The sequence below is a fragment of the Mustela nigripes genome, chromosome 5 (genome assembly GCF_022355385.1).
Source record: "Mustela nigripes isolate SB6536 chromosome 5, MUSNIG.SB6536, whole genome shotgun sequence".
Lineage (NCBI taxonomy): Eukaryota > Metazoa > Chordata > Mammalia > Carnivora > Mustelidae > Mustela > Mustela nigripes.
The window spans coordinates 143,007,580-143,027,731 of record NC_081561.1 but is presented as its reverse complement, the minus strand read 5'-3'; the positions used below and the strand labels follow the sequence as shown (position 1 = coordinate 143,027,731).

Below are 20,152 nucleotides of genomic sequence, written 5' to 3'. Positions count from 1 at the left end.
GCATAAAAAGTTTCCAGGAAGATACAAACAGATGACAGTGATTATCCCCCAGAAGCAATGCAGGGGACCAAGGAGGAAGGGGGACTTCTGTTTGACCCTTTACGTTCTGCACCTTCTAGCTTGTGCTGGGCGCGTGGGTTATCCGCTCAAAAAATACAGAAACTCCTTTTTAAAACCCCTGAGTATGTGAGTTATCGCTATAAAGCTATTAAGGAAAAGGCAAAATAAATGGCCAATAAAGATTTTTAGGTCTTATATATATATATATATATATATATATATAGACATTTTGAAGGAGGAAATAAGTTTGAAATCTTTGTCTATAGTTACATGTCAGACAGGTCACTGTCCAGGACCACGCTTACCGTCTGGAGCATTAACTAGGGGCCCCTCTTGACTCGAGGTCCCTGTCGAAGGTCAGCTAGCAGACGTGGTCTCTTCATTGTGCGAGCTCACCGTCTCTGGGGGGAGTCCCTGGTTCCAAGACAGATGGTAAAAAAATTTCACTAGATCGTACTCACCATGAATGTGTAAATTCAGGCACCATGTGCCGGAAGGTTGGGTACACACAGTGCCTGTTGAGATCGCGATAATGTCAGCAAAGGGAATTTTCAGAGTTCTGTTAAGAGCTCCCGGTGAATAAAAATGAAACCGAAGGCAGTAAGGGCCTTTCAGCGTAGCAACCCTAAAACAAAAATAATTTGGGGTATGGGAGGGGTCACTGTCACAGTATTCTGTGGGAATCTAGATGACACTGTTCAGCCGTCCTCGATGGTTCATTTAGAATTTGAAAAATACAGTCGTTTAAGTTTCTGCCTTCGGCTAGGTCATGACCCCAGGGTCCTGGGATCCAGTCCTGCATGGGGCTGCCCACCGCTCTCCCTGCCCCCACCCCCACCCCGTGGCTTGTGCTCTCTCTCTCTCACTCACTTTCTCTCTTTCTCAAATAAATAAATAAAATCTTAAAAAGGGAGGGAGGGAACGAGGGAGGAGATAGAGACAAAGGAATTCAGCTACTGAGCTCGATTCATCTTCCTCAAAATTATTTCTTTTTAGCCATTTGGAGGTTGCATGTAAAAGATCGTCTTAGTCTGTTTACATTTAGAGCCTGGCATCGTTTCAGATGGCTTCCCACCATGAGATCCTGTGATTTTAAGATGCTGTGCACTTGAAAGGAAATAACCTGACTTTCTTCTTCTCAAGATTGTGTTTTAGTGCATTACAGTCTAATACCACTTCCGTTGTGTTGCACTGTCTTGTCAGATCAGTTTTGCACGAATCAGCGGCTGGTCACCCATGGGGAGCCTGACTCTTTGGAAACTCTATTTTTAACACACTGAGGCTTGATCGTATATATCACTGCTGCCATCTTCTGGAAAGTCCTACACCTGGAAGAAAGCTATTTCATCTGCTCCCAAAGAAGGACGGATGTGTGCCTCGGGCTTTGATGTTTCCCCTGACTGTAGTCAGGGGTCCTGAAACACGATTTGATTCTCTCTCGTTCTTTAATGCAGAACTTCAGAGCTATGGAAAGGAATGAACGGCACATAATAAAATGCCTTTCTAATAGATGCTGTCAGGACCAAAAACAGGCAGGAAGGAACGTAGGCTTTCATGTACAGATCACTCAACTTGAAGGATCAAACCCTTATTTTGAGGGTCATCTCTTGTAGGTACCAACTGGCTCTCAGCTGTATTGATCAGCACACGCTGAATGTTCCGCATTGGAAGCTGTTCATTTAATTCCTTTTCGTGTTTCCAAAGAGAAAATATACACACATCTCCTTTTGAATGTCTCCATGATGGGCTTATGGGAAATCAAACTCAACCATCAATCAAATGACTTCTCCGCTGACAGGATATTGAACGATAAACATGACGGACAATGCGTATGGCTCCTTGGTAGTACAGGGTGGTCTAGGGGACTGATCATGAAGGTGCCCCTGCACATAGACAAGCAAAGTGAGGCCAGCTTCCCTCTCCATACGGCAGTTAGAAGGGTCGACAAGCCTGGTGTTGCCCAGGAGTTCCCAGTCTCCTGCAGGATTTTCACGTAACAACAGTTATCACCAGAGTAGTGGGAATCGCTTTAATTAACAAGGGGCTTCACTGTTACCTTACGTTTCCATCAAATTTTATTGCCTATAAAGCATCGTAACTCTATGGGAAAACTATTCATTGCATTTACTATGTGTCTGAGATTGTGTGAAATACTCATTACCTTATTATTCCATCTTTACCAAAAAATAAATAAAGGAAAGAGATATTAGGATCACTCAGGGTAATGAATAGAAGAGAAAGGCCTCTGTCTCCACGTCTGTCTGACTTCAGAAGGTTTACTATGAAATATCAAAGTGTATCTGCTTTCTAAAACTATAAATACATACTGTGTGATTTCGTGTATTACAAGGTGTGATTCTCAGATGTGGTCCAGGTCTAAGATTTCATCCATCCTTAAGGTGAATAGTCAACTCATATTAATTGCAAGGCAAAAAATATGACTTGAATGGTAAAAATGGTTTCGCTATTGCTTCTTAGAAAAAAAGTTTGTCTTACTGAACTTCCCACTTAGTAAATAGTTGTTTTGAAGTTGTATGCCTCGTTGTAGGCACTTGGGATGAGCTAGTTCCTACAGTTAGGTGAACTGTAGGAACTCCCAGGCAGTTAATCCAAGAGAAAAATGAATCGGATTAGCACATTCATTGTCAAGTAAAGGGACACAGTCCTGCTGTTGGAAGTGATAACCTTGTTCCTGGTATTTACTTCTTTTTTTAAAATTTAATTTAATTTATATTCAGTTAATTAACATATAGTGTATTATTAATTTCAGAGGTAGAGTTCAGGGATTCATCACTGGTGTTGACTTTTTTTTTTTGAGTTGTCAACTTTTTTTTTAAACTTTATTTTATTTTTTCAGTGTCCCAAGATTCACTGTTTATGCAGCACACCCAGTGCTCCATGCAGTACGTGCCCTCCTTAATACCCACCACCAGGCTCTTTTAACCCCTGACCCTCCTCCCCTACAAAACCCTCAGTTTGTTTCTCAGAGTTCACAGTCTCTCATGGTTCACCTCTCCCTCCAATTTCCCCCAGCTCACTTCTCTCCTGCACCCAATGTCCTCCGTGTTATTCCTTATGCTCCACAAATAAGTGAAACCCTATGATAATTGACTCTCTCTGCTTGATTTATTTCACTCAGCATCATCTCCTCCAGTCCCGTCCATGTTGATATAAAAGTTGGGTATTCGTCCTTTCTGATGGAGGCATAATACTCCATAGTGTATATGCACCTTATCTTCTTTTTCCATTCATCTGTTGAAGGACAGCTTGGCTCTTTCCACAGTTTGGCGACTATGGCCATTGCTGTTATGAACATTGGGATACAGATGGCCCTTCTTTTCACTATGTCTATTTCTTTGGGGTTAATACCCAGTAGTGCAATTGCCAGGTCATAGAGTAGCTCTATTTTTAATTTTTTGAGAAATCTCCATACTGTTTTCCAAAGTGGCTACACAAACTTGCATTCCCACCAACAGTGTTAAGAGGATTCCCCTTTCTCCACATCCTCTCCAACACATGTTATTTACTGTCCTGTTCATTTTGGCCATTCTATGGGGCACCTGGGTGGCTCGGTGGGTTAGGCCTCTGCCTTCAGCTTAGGTCATGATCCCAGGGTCCTGGGATCAAGCCCCACATCAGGCTCTCTGCTCCAAGGGGAGACTGCTTCCTCCCTTCTCCCTCTGCCTGCCTCTCTGCCTACCTGTGACCTCTGTCTGTCTAATAAATAAATAAAATCTTTAAAAAAAAAATTTTGGCCATTCTAATTGGTGTAAGATGATATCTCAATGTGGTTTTGATTTGAATCTCCCTGATGGCTCATGATGATGAACATTTTCTCATGGTTCTATTAACCATTTGTATGTCTTCTTTGGAGAAGTGTCTGTTCATGTCTTCTGCCCATTTTTTGATGTGATTATCTATTTTTTTAGTGTTGAGTTTGAGGAGTTCTTTATAGATCTTGGATATCAGCCCTTTGTCTGTGGTGTCATTTGCAAATATCTTCTCCCATTCTGTGGGTTGCCTCTTTGTTTTGTTGACTGTTTCCTTTACCGTGTTGACTTCTAAGAGCAGATATCTTGTGGTACTTGGGATGGAAGACACACACAAAAAGAGACTCAAACTACCATTTTGCAAATAACATAGAAAATGCAAGTACTTGTTTTTTTACATCAGTCCATTTGCAAAAGAATTAAATGACCTAGTAAAACTTTTTCTATAGCAGCTGAGCTATGTCAGCCAGCCAAAAGAGAGGCATAACCAGTGGGAGGTGGATGTAGATATAAAAATATGCTCAGCTGTCCCCATAGATCCATAGATACATGAATAAATCTATCTATATATCAGCATATCCATATATCTGGCCCTAACTTCACAAGCAGGTCTTCAAGAAGGGCAGGCTGACAAGCTGGAAGCTGTTGTCCCCAGACAGACCCTCTCCTGGGGAAAACCTCAGTTCTGCTCTTAAAACCTTTCAGCAGATTGAATCGGGCACACCCAGATTATCTAGGATCATCTCTCCTCCTTAAAGCAAAAGAGTATAGATGTTATAGTCCTACAAAATACCTTCACAGAAACACCCAGATTAGTGCTTGATCGAATAACTGGGAATTGCGGTCTAGCCAAGTTGACATGGAAAATCAACGTCTAGGAGCTAAGAAATAGAGTCCACATATATTGCTTTCTCATCAAATCTAATAAGGGATAGAGTTTAGAGAGCCAACATTATAAGTGTGTATTATGTTTATAATTTTTAAAAGCCTTTTGGGGGGAGATTTTATTTATTTATTTATTTATTTATTTGAGAGAGAGAAAGAGAGAGAGCACAAGCCGGGGTTGGGGGTTGGGGGTTGGGGGTAGAGGGAGAAACGGACTCCCCACTGAGCAGGGAATCCAACACGGGGCTGGATCCCAGGACCCTCAGATCATAACCTGAAATGAAGGCGGATGCTTAACTGACTGAACCATCCAGGTGTCCCTTAAAAGTCTTTAATTTTATTTTTTTAACTACAGAAATTGGTGGCATTTATCAGATCTATCTCAAGAGAAAATAACCTGGGAAAAGTACACTGCATAACTGTTTGGTAGTCCCTTGCATTCAGTTAGTATTTACTTGTAAGATATCTTTAGCAAATGTGAGACCACAGTTAGTTCATAGCAAGTCCCAGGTAAATTTCAGTCTTTTGCGTTATTAGTTAGAACAAGATCCACGTGCCCTGGGGGGCAGGCAATGTCAGCACACTGAGTGTGAAAATGTGGGAGCCGGATCTGTCTTCTCAAGCTCTTTCTCTAGAATTATCTGTGCCCTTGGCAGTCTTTGAAAACTGGCCCAAAACGTTACCTCAAGGAGTTTTGTGTATGTCTAAGCCAGAGTTCCCCAACCTTCCTCTGTCTGCCCTGCCCCAGCGAGTGAGTGTTTCCTGGTGTTCCTAAGCCAAAGGAAATGTAGTTTTGTATACCAAATACTTAAGTCCAAACAGTTTTGTTTATTGAATACTTAAGTCCAAGTACCGTAAATAAGAATTAATGTCTTAGCAACACAATAGTCATTTGAAAAGATAGTTGACATAAATTGAATAGAAAAAATATTTTCATTTCATTCTTAAATGACTACATCTCCTGCTGCACACAGATGCTCCCATGTTTTCCTATCACAGTAACCAAAAACCCAGCTCTGCAAAGATAGGTCATCAGAAGGGCAACAAAATCCATGGTAACACCATGAACCGCCTTGAGTGAGTCATTCACAGTGTCCAACAGGTAGTGTCAACCGTGTCTTCCTCAGAACTTTAAAATGTCCCATTGCACCCTCATGAGCTTCTCGTGGCACCTCGGAGTGCCTCGGTGCACAGTTTGGGAACTGAAGAGCCTAAGCATTTGTACAAGCACCTGGTTGAATTCTGAATAACATAATTAAAAACCTGCACATTTCCAGGGCACCTGGGTGGCTCAGTTGGTGAAGCATCCGACGCTTGATTTCGGCTCAGGTCATGATCTCTGGGTCGTGAGATCGAGCCCTGCTGGGGGCTCACGCACTGGACAAGGACCCTGCTTCAATTCTTTCTCTCTCTCCCTCTCCTTCTCTCTCTCTCCCCCACTCTAAAAACAAAACAAAACAAAACCTGAACATTTTCCAAGATCAGACCTTCTAGATATTTCCCCATTTTGTTTGCGAAAGATGCAAATTGTTTAACCAGGAAGCCCACAGCATGACAGCCCCACATCGAAGTCAGACTGTCGGAATGGAAGCCGATGAGCAAGTACACGCATGTGAAATCCCCACCAGACGATTCGCCCAGCCTCCGCGTGCCTCTTGCCATGCTGCCGCTCTTCGTGCGCTCTTCCTTTTCTGTTACGTTTTTAGTCCATTCCTCGCAGTCCCAGCGTGAAAGGGATTTAATGTCTTTGTGTCAGGAAAGGCCTATTTATTCTGACAAACTGATCAACCTCCAGGGTGTTCCTCTACCATGAAACTGATTTTATATCTCATCCACTAGCTAATAAGATGTGAAGCGCTTTCCCTGTCACGCCGAGAGATCAGACTTGCTTCTGAGGAAGGCGCTAGGCTGAAGTCACCCAGTGAGCGCCTCTCCGCGACTGAACCGTCCAGGCTGTGTGTCTCCTTGCACAGCGCGTGACAGCTGAGCGATGGCTCTGGGGCAAACGCAAAGATGAGCGGACACATTAATTTTTTTTAATTGTTTTTCATCTTAAGAGGAAGCCCTAAGACCCACTTCATTCGCTGTTCACTGGATTAGCTTTTGGCTCAGGGAAAATAAAAAGTGCCAGAAATTAAAACCCGGTGGCGCTGGCGTTGCGTAAAGACAACCTGAGGCACGCCCGTCTCCCACCAACCTGAATCTTTAAATAAAGTGTAAATCCCACAAAATGGGGTCCAGTCTCTTTGCTGTGAGAAGAAATAAGACTACAGCACTCTGAAAATAACGACTACTTAGACGGTAGATGGCCTCCTACCTACAGAGGCCTTTCCCGTATCCAACACCTGCCTGTCTTGTTCAGTCTGTCAGAGAGTAAGGCGATTTTCAGACGAGCTGTTGAAACAAGAAACTGGACATGGGGAAGGAGGGAGGCCTGCTTCTGGGGTGAAGACAGCATGAAGGAAACCCACTTGGGACGGGCTGTTCTCTCGGAGGCGAGGAAGGGCGGGGATGTGTTGGGGGATAGAGCTGGACTTTTCTGGGCCCTGTTTGTCTGGGGTTGTATTTATCAGTTCCAAACAGTCTTATCTGAACAAAACTGCACTAACTTCCTGGCTCGTGCTGGAGAATATTCATTTGAGAACCTCAAGCCTCTGCAACTTTTTTGCGTCTTCCGGATTCTCGCTCCCATTACTCTATCCATTCCCGATGGCTGTGTTAAAAAAACACCCCCAAACGTAGTCATTTTAAACAACAACAGTCTTGTTCTTGTTTGGCTCTATTTTCTTTTTTCCCAACAAGGCTGTAATTGTGGCAAGCGCCTGTAAAGCCGGGTTTATCTCTGGTCCACCTGGGGCCGTCCGGGGCAACTCATCAGGGGCTGGAAGGGCCCCTAGAAATATGGCTCTGATGCTGGGCTGCCGTGTTGGTGCCGGCTGCCTGCTGGTGGCTCAGCCAGGCCTCGTGGCCCGCGGCTCAGGTTCCTGTACACCAGCCCCTCAGGAGCCACTGGCCAGAACGGAAGCTGCCCGTTTCCTCAGGCCTGGGCCCGGCCTACGGTCGCCTCCACCGTGGGCTGTTGGCCAGGTAGTGAACACGTCCATATTTAAGCAGAAGGGACCTAGAACCCGCCTTTCCTGAGGAGTGTCAGAGGGCAGGGACAGAATGATGACTTCAATCCCCTGTGTCCGCTGAAGGGCACACAACCTTAGCCACACCCTCTGGAGCATGGCTGGTAGCGACAGAGTCGGCCTAGAGGGGCCTCCAGGTTCCTGACGGTGAGAGGAGAACTTCCTTTCCCAGCAGTCCCTTTTGAGCTTTCTTCCCTGAAGATGGAGAGGGAGAGCAGTGAATTGCTCCCCAGGTCTCTCCCATTCTGTGGTGTGTGAAGTTTGTCAGGGGCATCATCCCCAGCTGAGCAGACCCACTCCAGGCCACGCAGCGGCTACCCCTGGCCACCATGACAAAGTACCCTGGACTGGGGGGCTCCAACAACAATTATTTTCTCACAGTCCCACAAGCTAAAAGCCAAGAAGTGAGGTGTCAGCAGGGCTGGTTTCCCCTGAGGTCTCCCTCCTGACTTGCAGATGGCCGCCTTCTCGCTGTGTCCCCACATGGTCATCTCTCAGTATCTCCTCTCATAAAGACACTGGCCACGTAGGATCAGGGCCGACTCTCATGACTTCATTTTAGCGTACTTACCTCATCAAAGACCCTGTTTCCAAATGCACTCCCATCCTGAGGTACAGGGGGTCAAGACTTCACCATATGAATGCGCAGGGGACACAATTGATTTCTGCTTCCTGTAATAGGCTTTCCGTGAAAAACTAAGTCTATTAACATGAACTTATAAATCCTCTGTGTGTGTAAACAGATCTAGGATGTGAAATCCTTGAATAACATGGTTTTGCTCATATCTTAACACCAGCAGCACTCTACGACAGTCTCTCCTGCCAGACTGGAAACATCAGAAAGATAGGAAATATGACTCAGCCATGTTTGGGACCCTGCTGTAGGGCTTGGAACATTATTTAGTAAAGAGTGAACAATGTCATTGAAATATAACTTCGTTTCTTTTTGGAAAAATCCTTTGCCGCAGAAAACATCACACAAGTCAGAGGAATGGCTGTAGTGAGCTTGGAGAAGGAAAAACATGTGAGGGCCGGGAGCCTCCGACAGACCCATCCTTGACATGTGTGTGTTCTTCCGCAGTTCGTCTTCTGCCGGGACTGTAAGGAGGCGTACCATGAAGGTGAATGCGGCACCCTCTTTGAAGCCTCAGGAGCAGTTCCTCAGGTAGGGTGCCCACTCCTTCCACAAAACAGGGCTCGGGATGTGGGTGCGAGACAAGAGCTGTTTCCTGAAGGTCAAAGGGTCCCAATCTAAAAAACGAAAAAATCAAAAACAAAACGAAACAAAACAAACAACAACAACCACAAAATTGGCCTTGTAGCCTACAGCCCCAGGGAATGGGGCACTGGCTGTCCCACCCCCACGATCCTCCCAGAATGACCTCCTCAGGGTAGGGCTGTAGATGACCCCTGGGTTATGCTTGTGCTTTCCCCAGGGGTATATGTATGGAATACGGAAAAGGAACATAGCATGAGCAGAGGAGTCTTTAGAGGAGAGAGAAAACAATGTAACAATTTCTGAATCAGGTCAATCAATTTTAATCCCACATCTATAGTTTTTTTCAAAAGTGCCTTGTGTAAAATCATTGGTGAAACTTCCTCCATGAATGATGAGCATAGACGTATTACGTGATACGAGGATATTACTGTTCTTTAGCAATATCATCAAGTATGCTAAATTGTATTCCAGTCTTGATTAGGTAAAGAGCTGTTTACTGAACCTTACTCTCCAATGTACTACATCAGGCTTAGGGAAATGCAAATACACTTTCTTCTATTTATTAATTATGATCCACCAAACCTTAGAGGAAAGGAGTAAAAATTTCAGCACAGTTGATGAATTTGCTCATTATTTTTCCACTGATAGAGATGTTAACAAGGTTTTAAATATCCAGTCTGCCCAGATAAATCGTTTAGTTAACTTTATTGACAGGAGCCTCATAAATAGACATAGAAACTTCAGAACATTTTAATTTTACAGTAGAGAATTTAATATATCTGAATGTTCTAAAAGCAGAGCATAAAGAAGTATATCTTTTTAAGATACTCTGTGGATTTACTTACTAATATTAACATAACCAAATAAACATAACTAGTGAATTCAGGTCTTCTCATCAGCTTCTAAGATGTTGGCCATGAGCATATTGGGAGACAGATCTGAATTGCCATTTCTGCAACAGAGGCAGCAAATGCTCTTTCTGGTGATTTTATTTTATCCCGGTGGCATTCAAATACAAGCTCACTGCATGCTGATGTCAGGAATAACATTAACCCCGAGATGCCCCTGCCTCAGGACCACTGTAGCCCAGAAGGGCTAGGCTAGACCAAGGCCCTGAGAAATGAAGCTGGTACATCCGTACACTTACATCCGTACACTCTTAGGACCACAAACATGGGCAAAGGCTTCCAAGAAGTGATACCTTAATGTCTGTTTGAAAACAGCAGCCATAAGGTGAAGGAGAGAATTCCTTAACCTTGAAGCTGTCCAAGTGCCTAACCTACCTGATAATCTCCTTCCTTATTCATTCAAAAAGAACTAACCAACCTCAGTGTTAAAGATTGAGGTAACTCCCCAGAATTTTTTGAAGCTGTTAAAACCTTATTGTTCAACTCAGGAAAGTAGGAGAAAGAAAGTTAGAGCTGGCCTTAAGCAGAGGTGACTAGGATCCAGGGGCTGGTTTCTGCAAAGACCACCAATTTGGCAAACTAACATTTGTGTACATAAATGTATATAAACCAAACATTTGTATCCACCAGACTTTCTTTTATTAAAGATTTTATTTATTTATTTATTTGACAGAGAGAGAGAGATATCCCAAGTAGGCAGAGAGGCAGGCAGAAGGGGGCGGGGGGGGGGGGGGGGGGAAGCAGGCTTCCTGGGGAGCAGGGATCCCGATGCAGGGCTTGGTCCCAGGACCTTAAGATCATGACCTGAGCCAAAGGCAGAGGCTTAACCCACTGAGCCACCCAGGTGCCCACCAGACTTTCTGCTGGAAAACTGCAGATAAGGAATTTTTTTTTTAAGATTTATTTATTTATTTTAGAGAGAGAGTAAGCAAGGGAATGGGGTAGAGAGAGGCAGAGAGAGAGAGAATCTCAAACAGATGCCCTGCTGAGTGCAGAGCCTGACACCAGGTTCAGTCCCACAACCATGAGATCATGACCTGAGCCAAGTGTCAGATATTTAACCCACTGTGCCACCCTGGTGCCACTGCAGATATGTTTTTCTTCAGAGTCACATGAAAGTGTCATAGGGGAGACTTAGAGAAAAAATATAGAGCAAGAGTAATATGCTAAAACAAAGTTTAAGAAATCTATAGCTTTGTATAACCCTTCCCCCAAAAAAGTCACAGAAGGTTGATCAGAGTCTGTCAAAAGGACAGTGGATTAAGGATGATTTTTTTAAAAAAATTCCAGCAGAAAATACTGCATGGACAAGGATGCAGAGGCAAATGTCTTGTCTGGTGCTCAGATATTTAACAGATGTCTTTTGAGTGATCATTGCATCTATAAAGAAAAAGACATTATTTTATTCATGCATCAAATATGTGTTAAACACCTATAATCCATCAGGCTTTGTTCTAGGCTCTGGGGATGAAGTAGTTGCTCTCACAGACTTTATATGACTTTATTAGATGCCACAAGGCCCATACAATCAGTATACTAGGAATTCAGAAAAAGAATAGCTAATTCAGGACAGAGTTGCCTCCGGGAGGAATTCAGAAAGAGGCAGCCCTGTCATAAGTCCTCCTGCCTCACTCAAGCTGCTGGACCAACCTCATACTCCTCTTATTTGAAACAAAACAAACTGACCAACTGAACTGGAGGAGCCTGTCCACCGTGGCCTGAGAACAGAAGGCAACTTCTTGGGGGTGTTGCTGCCCTTTCCCCCCATGTCTCTGATTAGGCTCCTACAGGAAACAGAATCCAACTCCAATGCGCCCATGAAGAGATTTTAACTAAAAGGTCATGGATGACCTACAGTGGTGAGGAAGAGTCACAAGAACCCAACACAGTGTGGAGGGCCTCTGAGGGCAGCGTCAGCAGCCATGACCTCCCGAGGCCTGAAGAGACAAAAGGAAATGGTGTCACGCGGAGAGTAACCCTGGGAGCTGGAACCGTGGAGGTGGGGCCTCTTGACATGAGGTGTACCTCAGAGGGTCCAGCATCACCAGAAGTGGGCCCCAAGCAGGAAGGCAATGAAGATGGACATCTCCACTTCTCTCTCCCGCCCTCTGATCTCTTGCTTATGTCTCCACATCCAACCAAAAGCCAACCTGAAAGCATCCTAGCGGACACAGCCTTGGAGAGTCAGCCTTCCACGGGCAGGCCAGAGGGGGAAAGAATGCAGAATAACCAGTGTATTCTTGATGATCTGATTTACCAAGTCCCCCCAAGCCTCCTGATATCAATGGTAGCTACTCTTGGACATGGAAAGGGATGAACCACATGAACTACTTCATCAAACTAAAAGACCCCATTCCATTCAGTAAGAGAAAGGACTCTTATTTTAATAGGACAGATTTGTTTTCTGTTCCTTGTATTTCTTTCAAATGGCAGTGATCCCCAGGCAGAGGACCTCTGCGATTCCACTGACATGAAATCTTTGACAGGAGGACACCACGCATCCAACAATACAGAGCTAATTGCAACCTCACCCCTTGGAACTGAAGGCTTTGGATGCAGCCTCATGTCTGAATTTTTCTCATGCTAACAAAATACCCTCATGAACCCTCTTCCCATTTCCTTTCAATTCAACTCACCTGTAAGGATTTCCCCTTCAGTATTTGTGGCTACTCTCCATTGTTCACCATCAAAAGCTGAGTAGTTTCTGGTCTTTGATATTACATTATGCAGCCAAGCTAGTCCATGTCTCCTGGGGCCCAATCAGCTTTTTTCCAACAGTTAGGCTGCTTGACCCTAAACTTAATGCATTTTTTGATTAATGCAATATTTTTTTTTAAAAAAAAGCAAACTCAAAAATTGGGTTTAAATTGGTTTTAAAATATTGAACAAGCGTTAGGTTGAGACTGCTGGGAGTTTGGGAAATCATGACAGAAGATCAATCCATGCCAGGCTAATGAGAGTCCAGTCTCACTTGCTTCCCTTGTTCCTGCCAACTTGCTCTCCTCCCCGTGTCCTCCACATGTTCCCTCCGGAGGCTTTCTAATAAGTAAACACTTGCTCTTGCAGACCACATAAATTGATTCATTTTCCCAGTGGTTTCAAGGAGTAGATGTTACTCTCCCTATCCAACTGGAAGGCAAACTGAGACTTCGGGATTTTTAATGGCATTGTCCAAAGCCACAAAGGAAATCATTTCCAGTGGCAGTACCCGATTAAAGTAGTTTGGGGACAGTGGCTGCTCTCTCTGAGTAATAGATCTACAGTGTCTAAAGGAAGTGTGCATGTCCCTGCCTGCCAAGCTCCTACTCAACCTTCAAGACTCAGATCATATGTCATTTCCTGCATGAAGCCATCTGCCTGCTCCACTACCTCCTTGAAGCTCTCAGACACCTGTATATACTTCTGTTCTGCATCCATCACACTGAAATATTGTTTCCCTGTCTCTTCACTTTTGTCTTTATAACCCCCAGTGCCTAGGATGCCTAGGGCATAGTAGGTACTCGTTAAGTGCTTTCTCAAAGAAGACAGCTTTTTCCTTCATCCCCAAACCTCCCTTCTCACTATGAAGGCAGGAAAGCACTCTCCAAGAATGGTGGAGAGGAGTCATCCAAGATGGTGACATAGGAGGCTCCTGAGCTTCCTGCCCTCACAGATTCACCAAGCCTACAGCTACACTTGGGGCAGTGCCCTCCAAAAGAGATCCAGAAACTAGCTGAGTGATTCCTACATACTGGATGAATGAGAAAATACCTACATCAAAATGGGTAGGAAAGGTTAAGACACACTCTTACCATAAACCCCACTCCTGGCATGGTGACATACAATCAGGACAGAACCCCCAATGCCCAGCTTCTCCCAGAAGGGTGAAGGGTTTGGACCCTACATCTAGCACCCCAACTGTTAAAACTGGGTGTCAAATACCTAGTCCTGAAAACCAACAAAATTTGTGATTGTGAGACCCCCCACAGGACTCTAGCAAACAGAGAAGCAATTCCTGTGGGGCACACCGCAGTCACCACGTCTGTCCTCATAGGTCTCAGCACAGAGGGAGCAGGCAAAGCCTCCCATCTTCCAGTCTGTCCACGAAGGAGATTTATCTGCATGCTTTCAAAGCTGATGCTTCCAGGCCAGGCTTCTAATGTAGCAGGCACTAAGCATTGGCTGTGATTGTCCTCAAAGACCAAGGAAACAGGAGGGTGCCTCTCTCACCTTCTCCCTTTAATCCACCAAAAGCTTCCAGTGTCCTCTTGGAAGGATCTTGTGCACAAATCTGCACCCCAACTTCTGTAGCACTTACTCAAGGGATGGTTTTTTGATCCCTAGCTCTGATAGCCAGGGAGACTGCCATCCATGAGTCCCACAGAACTGTAGCAAACAAAGAAACAATTCCCTTTTTTTAATGTATTATTTGTTTAAGGGGTATAAGCCAGCCACATGCAGAATAATGAAACTGGACCATTTCCTTACACCACACACAAAAATAGACTCAAAATGGATGAAAGACCTCAATGTGAGACAGGAATCCATCAAAATCCTTGAGGAGAGGGGCGCCTGGGTGGCTCAGTGGGTTAATCCTCTGCCTTCGGCTCGGGTCATGATCTCAGGGTCCTGGGATCGAGCCCCACATCGGGCTCTCTGCTCGGCAGGGGGCCTGCTTCCTCCTCTCTGCCTGTGTCTCTGCCTACTTGTGATCCCTGTCTGTCAAATAAATAAATAAAATCTTAAAAAAAAAAAATCCTTGAGGAGAACACAGGCAGCAACCTCTTTGACCTCAGCTGGAGCAACTTCTTGCTAGACATGTCTCCAAAGTTAAGGGAAACAAAAGCAAAAATGAACTGTTGGGACTTCATCAAGATAAAAAGCTTTTGCTTTTTATAGTCAGCAAAACCAAAAGTCAATGGACAGAAGGGGAGAAGATATTTGCAAATGACATATCAGATAAAGGGCTAGTATCCAAAATCTACAAAGAAGTTATCAAACTCAACATCCAAAGAACAAATAATCCAATCAAGAAATGGGCAGAAAACATGAACAGACATTTCTGCAAGGAAGACATCCAGATGGCCAACGGACACATGAAAAAATGCTCAACATCACTTGGCATCAGGGAAATACATATCAAAAACCAGAATGTGATACCACCTCACACCAGTCAGAATGTCTAAAATCAACAAGTGTGGAAATGACAGATGTTGGCAAGATGCGGAAAAAGGGGACCCCTACTACACTGTTGATGGGAATGCAAGCTGGTGCAGCCACTCTGGAAAACAGTATGGAGGTTCCTCAAAAAGTTGAAAATAGAGCTACCCTATGACCCAGCAATTGCACTACTGGGAATTTACCCCAAAGATATAAATGTAGTGACCAGAAGGGGCATGTGTACCACATATAGCAGCAATGTCCACAATAGCCAAACTATGGAAAGAGCCTAAATGTCCATACAGATGAATGGATAAAGAAGATATGATGTGTGTGTGTGTGTGTGTGTGTGTACACAATGAAATATTATACAGCCATCAAAAATGAAATATTGCCTTTGCAACTATGTGGATAGAACTAGAGGGTATTATACTAAGCAAAATAGTCAATCAGAGAAAGACAATTATTATGTGATATGATATATCATATGATCTCATATCATATCCCACTGATATGAGGAATTTGAGAAACAAGGCAGAAGATCATGAGGGAAGGGAGGGAAAAAATGAAACGAGATGAAACCAGAGACAAACCATAAGAGATTCTTAATCTCAGGAAACAAACTGAGGATTGATGATATACAAAGAAGCAGTTCTTAACTAGCTCTGTCCCCAGGGCTCAGCACAGAAGAAGCAGGAAAAAATACTGTCTCCCATTTTTCTTAAAAGCGGTTTATCAAAATACTTTAAAAGCTGCCATCTGAGCAAGGCTTCAAATTTAACAGACAGCATAGGGCTAACTGCAATCTTCCCCAGAGACAATTGAAGCCAGCAGATACTTTCCCACCTCCCTTTTGCCTATCAATAAATGAAGGAAGTGGCCAGTATCTCCTTGGAAGGAGCTTGTACACACATCTCTGGCACGCTAGTTTTCACAGCTTCAACCGAAAGTCCAGGCACCTGGATTGATCACCTGACTTTAACAGCCAAGGGGATTTGCGATCACCATACCCACCAGACTGTGGCAAACAAAGAAACAGTTCATAACAGATGCAAGAGCACCACCACCACTCTGGTTCTATATTGGGCTCAGCACAGAGGTAAAAAGCAGAAACATCCATCTCCCAGTTTCTCCCTGGAAGGGGCTTAACTGCATATTCTCCCACTGCTGCCTAAAGGTTCCACTTCTAATTAGCCTGCATCTAGGTGCTGAATGCAGTCCTCCCCTTTGGTATCCTGACAGGTCTTGACACACCCTCAACTATGAGAGAAGCCATGAAGAACAAAGAAGGAGGCTTGAACAGACACAAAGTTTTGAGAGACAGCTAGGGTCGGGTTAATTAACAAGACTCGTCTCTTACATAAGACCACTCTATTAAGAATGAGAGAGGTGGCTGTTTTATCTAATGCACAAACACCAACACAGAGAGTTGAGGAAAATAAAGAAATGGAGGAATATATACCAAACAAAAGAACAAGATAAATTTCCAGAAACAAATCTTAGTGAAACAGAGATAAGTGATTTAGCCAATAGAGAGTTCAAAATAACAGTCATCAAGATGCTCCAATGTGAGGAAAGCAAAGCATGAATAAACTGTGAATTCCAACAGAGAGATAGAAAAAAAAAAAAAAAAAACACCAAACAAAAGTCACAAAGCTGAAAAAATACAATAACTGATCTGAGAAATACACTAGAGGGGTTCAACATCAGGCTAGATGAAGTAGAAGAAGGGATCATTTAGCTCAAAGACAGTCAAGTGGAACTCATCCAACCAGAGCAGAAAAAAGGAAAAAGAATTTCAGGGGCACCTGGGTGGTTCAGCCAGTTAAGCATCTGCCTTTGGCTCAGGGCATGATCTCGGGGTCCCGGAATCAAGCTCCACATGAGACTCCCTGCTCAGTGGGAAGCCTGCTTCTCTCTCTCCCTCTGCCTTTCCCCCTTCTTGTGAGCATATATAAAATCTTAAAAAAAAAAAAAAAAAAAAAAAAAAAAGGAAAGAAAGAAAAATTTAAAAGAATTTTAAAAATGAAGATAGCCTAAAGAACTTATGGGACATCATCAAGGAGACCAATATCTAGATTTTAGGGGTCCTACTGGGAGCAGGGAGAAAGTCAGAAAGCTTATTCAAAGAAATAATGGCTGAAAACTTCCCTAACCTAGTAAAAGAAGCAGATAACCACATCCAGGAAGTTCAAAATGTACTGAATAAGATCTAAAGAGATCCCTATCAAGACACATTGTAAATTGTCAAAAGTTAAAGACAAGAAGAGAATCCTAAAAGCAGCAAGAAAAAGGCAACTTTTTATATACAAGGAAATTCCCAGAGGACTGTCAGCATATTTTTCAGCAGAAACTTTGCCAGCCAGAAGGGAGTAAGGTGATATATTCAAGGTACTGAAAGAAAAAAAAAAAAACTGCCAACCAAGAATTCTCTACACAGCAAAGTTGTCCTTTAGGACTGAAAGAGAGAGTTTTCCAGAAAAACAAAAGCTGATGAAGTCCATGACCACTAGACTGGCCTTAGAAAAAAATGTTAAAGGGAGTTCTTCAAACTGAAATGAAATGCCTACCTCAAGAAACAACAATAAAAGTCTCAAATAAACAATCTAACTTGATACATCAAGGAGCAACAAAATTAAGAACAAACCAAGCCCAACGTGAGTAGAGGGAAGGAAATAACAAAGATCAGAGCAGAAATAAATACTACAGAAGGGACCCTGGGTGTCTCAGTTGGTTAAGCGACTGCCTTCAGCTTGGGTCATGATCCCAAGGTACTGGGATCAAACCCTCTGTCAGGCTGACTGCTCAATGGGAATCCTGCTTTTCCCTCTCCCCCAGCCACTCACCCTGCTTATGCTATCCTGCTCTTTCTCTGTCAAATAAACCTTTAAATAAATAAATGACACAGAGACCAAAAAGATTACAGAAAACAACAGTAAAATCAAAGCTGGGTTTTTTAAAGATGAACACAATTAGCAAACCTTTACGATAAACAAAATTAGCAAACCTTTACTAGACTTGCCAAGAAAGAAAGGTCTGAAATAAATAAAATCGGAAATGAAAGGAGACCATACAACTGATACCACAGGAATACAAAAGATCATGAAACTATGAACAATTATTCACCTGGATTTGGACAACCTAGAAGAAAAGAAGAAAAAACATACAATTCAATCATACAATTCAATTATACAAGATTGAATCATGAAGAAATAAAAAATCTGAATGGACCAATTACCAGTAAGAAGACTGAATCAGTAACAAAAACCTCCCAAGAAGAGCCCCTGGGTGGTCAATCAGTTAAGCTTCTGCCTTGGGCTCAGGTCATAATCTTGTGGTCCAGGGATAGAGGCCCTAATTAGGCTCCTTGCTCAGCAGGGAGTCTGCTTCTCCCTCTTCCTCTGCCTCTGTCCCCACCCCCACTCATTCTTTCTCTGTCAAATAAATAGTTAAAATCTTAAAAATAAACAAACAAAAAATACCTCCCAACAAACAAAAGTCCGGGATCAGGATGGCTTCACTGGTGACTTCAAGCAAATGTGTAAAGAACTGCCACTAGTTCTTTTCAAATACTTCCAAAAAATAGAAAGGGAATACTTCCAAACTCATTTTACGAGGTCAACTTTACCCTAATGCCAAATCCAGACGAGAGAATTACCAAAACAGAAATTACAGGTCAATATCCGTGATGAGCATAGATCCATAAATCCTCAACCAAATATTAGCACATCCAATTCCATAATACAGGAAGAGGATCATATGCCATGATCAAGTGGGATTTATTCCAGGAAGGCAAGTATGGTTCAACATCCACCAGTCAACATAATACATTAACAAAATGAAGGATAAAAATCATATGAGCTTCTCGATAGATGGAGAAAAAGCGCTTGACAAAATTTAACATCCATTCCTGATAACAACACTCAACAAACTGTGTATAGAGAACATAGCTCAGCATAACAAAGGCCATCTAGGACAAGCTCACCGGTAACATCATACTCAATGGTGAAAAGTGGAAAAGTTTTTCCTCTAAGATCAGGAACAAGACAAGGATGTCCATCATTTTTATTCAACATAGTACTGGAAGTCCCATCAAGAGCAATTAACCAAGAAAAATAAATGAAAGGCATCCAAATAAGAAAGGAAAAAGTAGGATCTGTATTTACAGATGGCATGATTTTACATACAGAAAACTCAAAAGATTCACCAAAAACCTGTTAGAACTAATAAACGACTTCAGTAAAGTTGCAGGGTGTCAGTATGCAAAAATCAGACATACAAATGGCCAACAGGTCCATGAAAAGCTGTTCAACATCATTAAACATCAGGGAAATTCAAATCAAAACCACAGAGTATCAAAAAGACAAGAGATAACAAATGCTAGCAAGGGTGTGAAGAAAAGGAACTGTGAAAAACAGAATGGAGGGCTCCCAAACAATTCAAATTAGAACTACAGTATGATCCAGCATTTCCACTTCTGAGTCTATATTCAAAGGAAGGAAAATCATCTCAAGAAGATATTTGCATTCCCATGTTCATAGCAGCGTTATTCACAGTAGCCAAGGCACAGACACAACCTAAGGATCTGTCAACAGTTGAAAGCTTAAAGAAGGGAAATATATATATATATATATATATATATATATATATATATATATCTCATTGCATATATATATCTATAGATATATAAATTTTATATATCTATAGATATTTATATATCTATAGATATATATATATATGCAATGAGTTATTATTCAGTCTCTTTTAAAAAGAGGAAATTAAGTCATTTGCAACCACATGAATGAAACTGGGCATTAGAAGGCATTATAAGGCAGACAGAGAAAGACAAATGCTGCACGGTATCACATAGATGTGGACTAAAAAAAGAGAAACAAAACTCAAACCCATAGAAACAGGGAGTAGAAAAGTAGTTGCCAGGGTTAGAGGATGGTAAAAATAGGGAGAGGTTGGTAAAAGGGTACAAACTTTCAGCATAAGATACAAGTTCCTATGATCACATATATAACCTGGTGACTCTAA

At 42.8% G+C, this 20,152-nt stretch overlaps 1 protein-coding gene across 3 annotated transcripts in view; it reads left to right on the top strand.

Annotated features, from left to right (window-relative positions):
• Nucleotides 1–20,152, top strand: part of PRKN (parkin RBR E3 ubiquitin protein ligase) — a 1,295,868-nt gene that overhangs the window by 1,241,658 nt on the left and 34,058 nt on the right. For all 3 annotated transcript variants that reach the window (XM_059401391.1, XM_059401390.1, XM_059401392.1), the window contains exon 10: nucleotides 8,928–9,011. In XM_059401391.1, the coding sequence (XP_059257374.1) occupies nucleotides 8,928–9,011 (84 nt within the window). The remainder of the gene's footprint in view (nucleotides 1–8,927; nucleotides 9,012–20,152) is intronic.